Source organism: Egretta garzetta, unplaced genomic scaffold (assembly GCF_000687185.1).
Source record: "Egretta garzetta isolate BGI_Z169 unplaced genomic scaffold, ASM68718v1 scaffold185, whole genome shotgun sequence".
NCBI classification, from domain to species: Eukaryota; Metazoa; Chordata; class Aves; order Pelecaniformes; family Ardeidae; genus Egretta; species Egretta garzetta.
Genome location: NW_009259595.1, coordinates 17,055 through 24,259, shown reverse-complemented (window position 1 = coordinate 24,259; position 7,205 = coordinate 17,055). Strand labels below are relative to the sequence as shown.

General features: G+C 39.6%; 1 protein-coding gene across 1 annotated transcript in view; it reads right to left on the bottom strand.

Moving 5' to 3' along the window:
* Positions 1–7,205, bottom strand: part of ASPG (asparaginase) — a gene marked incomplete at both ends in the record, with an annotated part of 39,281 nt that overhangs the window by 27,174 nt on the left and 4,902 nt on the right. The window contains 3 exons of the mRNA XM_035893692.1: positions 2,717–2,843; positions 3,911–3,994; positions 5,443–5,568. Coding sequence (XP_035749585.1) covers positions 2,717–2,843; positions 3,911–3,994; positions 5,443–5,568 — 337 coding nt within the window. The remainder of the gene's footprint in view (positions 1–2,716; positions 2,844–3,910; positions 3,995–5,442; positions 5,569–7,205) is intronic.

The following is a 7,205-nucleotide window of genomic DNA, read 5'->3' as shown; positions in this document are numbered from 1 at the left end:
TCATCATACGGTCCTGTACATGGGCACTAATCCCAGAATTTACATGCATGTGTGATTAAGAAAGTCCAGCCATGGTAACAAAACAAGGTTCATATTTGCTTCACTAGGACAATAGACAACAGAGGAGAGTAATCAGTTATGAAATATACTGAGACTCTACACATTTCAAGTGAAATAGTCCTCCTTCTTTCTCCTGTTTTCAAAATATGAGAAAAATAAGGCAAAGTCCTTTATTTTATAAGCTCTAAGATCTTAGAAATATTTTGGTTGTTCCTAGATTATCCATTTCACACAGAGATTTCTGATTCTGCTGCAGAAGTATGTCCTATCAGTGTTGCATTTCTCACTCATCTGAGAAGCTTGCTAGAATTTTTCACTTCTTACATGAGTTTCTTGTGCTAAATTGAAAGTCCTGAGGAAGCTGACAGACTTGCTCATCTAAAACTGTATAATGGGACTCTTAGGTGTTGCTAACACAGGATCTCGCCAAGAACACAGACAGTTCATGGGATCAGAAATCCACTGGGAGCCTCATCTGAAGGGGGAACAGGGCAAAAAATGGATATAAAGAATGAAGGAGAGTGCTGCAGCTAGGGAAGCGAAGGGAAGGGAACTAAGCTTCTCCCTCTCCTCTCTGGCTCTGAAGTAAATTGTTGCTTTTATATGGTATGCCTAGCCTCAAACAGCATCTCCTGTCCATTCCTGTGTGCCAACCCATGATCACAAGCTCTTACCCCATTCCAATCCCCACTCCCTCCAGCCTGTCACCTCTCCCCCGCTGTATCTCTGGAGTTTTCATTCCCAGCTTCGTTAGAAATGGGAAGCCTGAGGAAGAGTTTCTGCACGTGGCCTACTCCTCCTGGTACCTGCAGGCTGCTCTCCATAATGCTGAAGTAGCAAGAGCCAGCCCCGTCTAGAGGAGGATTAAGACATATTACACGAAGTCATTTGAAAAAAAAAAAAGTTAAAAGATACTAGATTTGTTTGATTTGTTTTTAAAAGCCCCGGGTGGTTCCTTGTCTCCATGAAAGCTTCATACAAGGATTATACAAGCAAACTCGAGGGAGACAGCAATGTTTCAAACAATTACTTTGGACAAAATAAAGCAGCACTAGTAGATTGCCCATACTATAAACTATGTTTTTTCAAAATGAAACAATCCTTCAATACTGACACCGTCATCTTGGATAAATGATGCTACCCTAACTGGGTAATCAACTGAAACAAATAAAAATAGAGCCTATCACACCATCAGTTTTTAAATCAGAAATCCCTCAATGGGGCATTCTACTGAAAAGATAATGGGACCCAATATGGGCGAAGGGAAGTACTTAATAACTTTCTCATTTTTCTACTATCTGCAAGGAATCACAAAACAGATCATTCAAATCCAAGAGAGAAATAGCATGCAATTTGCAGCTTGATTTCATTATTGATCAGTCAGTAAACAGAATTTATTTATACCCTATTTGATGTAGTTCATAAAAACCCAAGAAAGAAGATTCTCCCCAATTTACTGCAACAATCAACTGGCAGCATTTCTGTTGATTTCAGATACACCCTATCTGACCCAGCACAGTAATACACCAGTGGCAGACTCTCTACCCGAGAGATGTCTTATGGGCCACTACAGTATTTCACAGGCTTCCTCAGTTTGTGTCTGGCTGCTACAAATACAGCACTTTGATCCTGAAACTTTGTTAAGTAACTCCCACTCGTTAAGTGGAAGGGATAAGTTTATTTTTCCAAATTGCAGAATGCCTCTCTAGCAGTAGAAACCATTCAGAATGGCACGCTGCATGGCACAGGGCTAGAGCTCCTACTGCCACTAATGGCACCTAGCAAAAGAATTCAGAAGCCTCCTCCTATTTCCTATTTTTGGAAATAATGGAGATTGTCTCCTAGTCCTACTCCTTTTTAATATACCTAACCCATCTAAAAGCAGCTCGCATAAATGCTATTTTTTTAAACTGTCCTTTAGTACGTTTTTGGCAACTCCTAATTTGGCTAGACTCCAAATGTCTCTCTCTTCTCCCCTCTCTAAAGAAAGGCAGCCATTTATCCAAGAACAGACATCAGCGTGTTAATGACTTTGCAAATGGGTACTGAAATCTTCACGTAGTTTTTCCTCTCCTTAGTAAGAGACACACAGAAATTATAGGTAGCCTGAATAAGTTTAGGGGAAAAAAACTTCACACAGAGCATATTCTAGGCCTGCTGTTTTCAATGTGCTTGCAGTCTAGACAGGTCCTAAATATCCAGTAAAATATTGTACACAATGACATGCATCAAACAGAAAATCTGTTGAAGCTGCAAGTACTCTGCAATGACTCTTTTGCCTGATTTCGGAACCCAGCATGGTCATTAATGAGATTAAACTCTTTGTTCTTTCAGTCCTCACTCCCTCATTTTTATCTTCAGAGCTAGCATTTTCATGTCACAGGGGCAACATTCCCTCTGGTTAGTCTGGATCTTTAGTCAAAGACAGTCTAGCTCACATCTATATTCAATAGATAAATGCAGTTGAGTCACAAATTCTCAATCTCACTAATATTTAAACAGTTTCAGAGCAGATAAAGTGGAGTCAAGCTACAGGGCTTTCAAAGATATTTGAGTTTAAAAACAGCATTTCAACTACATAGGCACAGATTCTTTTCAGCTAGAGTTCTATTGCATATGGCATAAATTACAAGGCTTAAGAGATGATGTTGCTTACTTGTAATATCAGCCTCAGCATTTGCAAGTGGAGGCAGGTTAGGTGAGGAAAAGGCATTGAAACTCTCAGCATCCACCTTAGTCACCCTATTTCCCCTGTACAGTTTATTATAAAAATACAGGCACACCTGCAAGACAAGTAAAGAAACAGGTCTATGAATAAGCCAGTAATTAAAAGATTCAGTAGATAAATACTGTAGTCTGTCCTTTATAAAGTGTTTTCTAAATCTTTAAAGCAACTCAGAGGCTAGTAGATGTTTACAACTCTTTCAAAAAGACTTGGCACATCTGTCACATATTGGTTTAAGAATTTAAGAACAAAACAAGTCAAGAGCTAACTAGTTTCGTAATCTTCTCATGAAGCATAGTCTAGGAGACAGCAAATTTGCCTCAGTCCACTTCAGAGATAGAGGAAAGAAACAGTGTGGACAAAAAGTAAGTTCATCAGTTATATCTAAATTCAGAGTCCAAAAGCTTAACAAAAAGCCTAGTGACAATGAGGATAACTTTCAAAAGAGTTACCACACATAAATTATTAGGATCCTTCTCAAGTCCCTTAAAGTTTGTCAGTTGGAATTTGAAGGAAAAGAGATACCTCAAAGTTGTTATTAGTTATGAAGATCTTGGCCAGTCAGCTATTGCTGTTGTTTCACAAAAACTGGTTTTGGGAGCATAGCAGAAGTGAAATGAGGTGTAACCTGACCGGTTTTCTGTCTGATTTTTGGGCTGCACAGCACCATCTTTGAAGGCAGAGTGCTGAGACCATGGAGGTACTTCCATGTCCATTAGGTATATCATCCTTGACACTTCAGTCTTGAGGAACTAGAGCTAGAAGACACTCCTACTACTTCTAAAGAAACTTTAGAACTTCCAAGTAAATTTCAGCTAAAAAACTGACCTACAAGTGTTTCAGATCCCACGTATTTGCAAAGGAACATCTGATTTCAAGTCTGCTGCAAGCTACATTTCAGACTTGATAGTCTTTATAGATTGCATATGGGCAAAATGGGATATGACTCCTGAGAAAATGGCACGTGCTTTGCCATGCAAGTGCCTGTTACCTCAGCGGAATCCATTTATCTTCCTGTTTAAGTGCGATACTTTACTGCCTACCGGATATTTTGAGTATGTAAGTATGTGTCCTGGCTAGAGGGAGAAAAGCAGCTTCTGAGAAAGTCTTCACAGGCAAACAGACCTCAGGAATCACGAACTGCCCAGCAAAGAGCAGTGCCCCCAGAAGGTTGGCTCGGCCGTCGTTCTGCAACTCGTATATAGGCACCTGAAGAGCAGAGATTGAAATTATACCCTGTCCCTTATGTAAAGCCTATAGAGCAGAAAAAAAGAGTCCAACTTATGCAATACAAATACATGAATAATTTATATAACAATGATTTATGACAAATAAAGTTTCCTTCTTCATCCAAACTATTTGAGACTGCAGCAGATGGCAGGGTTTCCCTCTGTGCTTAACAGACTTATAATTTAAGTGCTTAAAAGCTAATACGGAGATGATTCTAGTGTGATTAAGCAGATTAAAAGACTGATTCAGGAAAAATATAGAAAATAGAAAGCAGGCATAGTTAAAAGTGACTGAGCATGGGAGAAGTGATTGTGCAGATGAAAAGCAAAAGCCCCAGATCATACAGAACTGCCACTACGGGCTTCACAACAGCTCTCTTCACCATCTTTCCTCACAGTACAGAAAAACTGAGCAAGCAGGTTATTACCAACAGAAAAGGACAAGATTAAAAGCTGAGTGATGACTTCCATGCCTTTTCAGATTGCCTCTTTATTAACAGAGAGTCAGAGCTCTTTTCAGCAACGAAAAAAAAAAAAATCACATGCTCCATTGCTAGATCATCTGTCAGGCAGAACTCCAACCAATAAAGCCAAAAAGAAAGTAAAACCTTGACTATGATGTACCACAAATAGACTGCCCCATGTCAACAACAGTAAGTGGGAGCCTACTCCTTCCTTGACTTTTGCATTTTGACTTCAGATAGACCGCATGTTAAAGGGAAGTTATGAGATAGGGGAGGGGAATTTTACAGTGCGATGTTTTGTCTCTCTTTTGTGTATTTTATGCTCAAGCAAGCTATTCTAGTAAGACAACCCCTCCCCCTCAGACAATATGCAAAGGGCTGATCTCCAGCTAAGAGAATGAAAATTAATAAATGCAGTCTTTAGAGGAAAGGAAACAGACCATGTTAGAGGCTTTGTGGAACAGAAATGATCAAAAATGCATCTAATGCTTAGAGGTTATTTAAAAAATGATAAAGAATGCAACAATGGGTAACACAAGACGGGATAACAACTGATGAAGTAAAAAGTAATAAGCTCCAGGGCTTTAAAAGAAAAAAAGACAGCTAACAACCAGCAGCCACCTGAGGCTGGAAAGATGCTTCTCTTATAAACCGATTAATACACAATGGCCAATGACAGGCTCTTACATCTTTCTCTGAAGCATCTGGCCCCTGGCTATAATGAACTACTGGCCTGGTTTGGTACAGAGTTGTAAAGTCATTAATGATAAAATTTCGGGGCAGATCCTCAGCTGGTGAGCCCGTCAATTCTCACTAATTTCTATCAGCACTGTGACCGTTCACCCTGGCCAGAGGCCCGCCCTGCATTACTAAACTATATAGTGATGATCAGAATACTACCTAGGTTTGCAAATAAGAAGAAAAAACGAGGCTTCTGACTTCAACTTCAAATTAAGTCCATTACCTGAGATCCTGTCAGAACAACAGTTTTACCCAGGTTCTCACACATGAAGGATAAGGCTGAAGCTGTATAGGCCATGGTATCAGTGCCGTGAAGGATCACAAAACCATCATACTTTTCATAGTGCTCCTGGAGATGGAGAGACGGTTTTCACATTGTTAGAGCAATGCCCTGGCATCCGCACGTGAGGTACATATTGCCTTACTTTCACTGATGCAAGCATAACACTTCAATGGATACTCCATGCATAATTCCTCCTAAAGTTATCCTGGTTTCAGTTTAAATACAGTTAAGGGTTAATAGGACACCAAGCACTAAAGCCAGTAATTCTAATTACGGAACAGTCAAAGAGATTCTTCTACGTATACATATTAATGCAGCATTTTTAAACCACAAGACTGCTAATTAAGAAAAGCTTAGCAATGGCTTTAAACAGGAATGTTAACATATGCAAATTAGTCGTATAGTCTGATTTCTTGTTGCCGCTTTTACTTTAGGGATTACACCATTTACAGGAACAGATTAGGCAAACCAAGGCTATCATAACATATAGAAAAACCAGTCCATTTAATCCGGGTGGCAGACAGGCAAATTGCCAGTGTAAGAGTGCCCTCTTCTGTTGAAAAGTCATCTTTTCTGCAGCAGTACGGGACCTCTGCAGCAGAAAGAGGTGAAGAGGCTTCTTGTTCGTTAATGTACATACACTTGCCAGTTTTTGAGAAGTCCCTTTGACTACCAGGCATGTACGGATGCAAAAAGGAATTTTATACCTTTAATCTACGTACAATTCCATACAGAAGTTTTTTTCATGCAAAGCCATGAATTGCACAGCTCATCCTGTTGGAATAAAGTAATCTGCTGGCTTTTGGAGGAAAAAGGAGCTGGGTCCTCTATCGAGTGATGCACATAGTAGAAACACTGTAGTGAGAGACACTGATGTCTCTGATGTAATTTGGTAACATGGAAAGGATTACAGAGAAGTCCAAGCAAATATATGAAGTTTGCCATAGAATTAAATGATATTTCTTTTTAGTTACACTTCTTATGCTACAGTAGGCACACATGCTTGGCATCTTCTGATAGTAAGGTCACCTCCAAACTCACCTGCAGATTTCTACTTGTCCTTTTGCTATTTCTTCACTGATACTTGTGCCTACGTGTTGCTACCTACTGGAAGTTTCAGGGGATTTCTGCTTATTTCTAACAAGTTAGCCAGCTGAACAACAGCCAGTATCGCAAGATCTTTCTGTAAGCCAAACTATAGCCTGATGCAAAAAGCATGCTGTAGTTATTCACCAATGCTGTAACAAGATAATTAAGTTTCAAGAAGGGCTGAGATCACAGAAATAACCACTTGTCACCTCTAACTCAGTATGCTCACGAATATTTTCAGCCTTATGAACCTTATTAGATGCAAAAGAACATAGCTTGGTTTAAGGTTCATAACATAATAGATCAGATTGGCAATTAAGGAGATATCCCACAGAAACATCTTGGAATGCTTCAGTCTGGAAAGTCATCAGCACGTTACAGCTGTGCCAAGTACATGTCCAAGATGAACACAAAGTGGCAGTGTCTATACATAAGCTGGGCAGCTGAGGAAGTTTTTTTCTTCCCCTTCTCAGCACTTTTCACTTGGATTACATGCCCTGGATATTTGTATATACAGAGAAGCTGCATTCTGTGTATAAGAAAGAAACATTTTCTTCGTAATAAAACTAACATGCCATTAAGGAAGTAAGGTAAATTCTCTCCTGTTCAGCAGG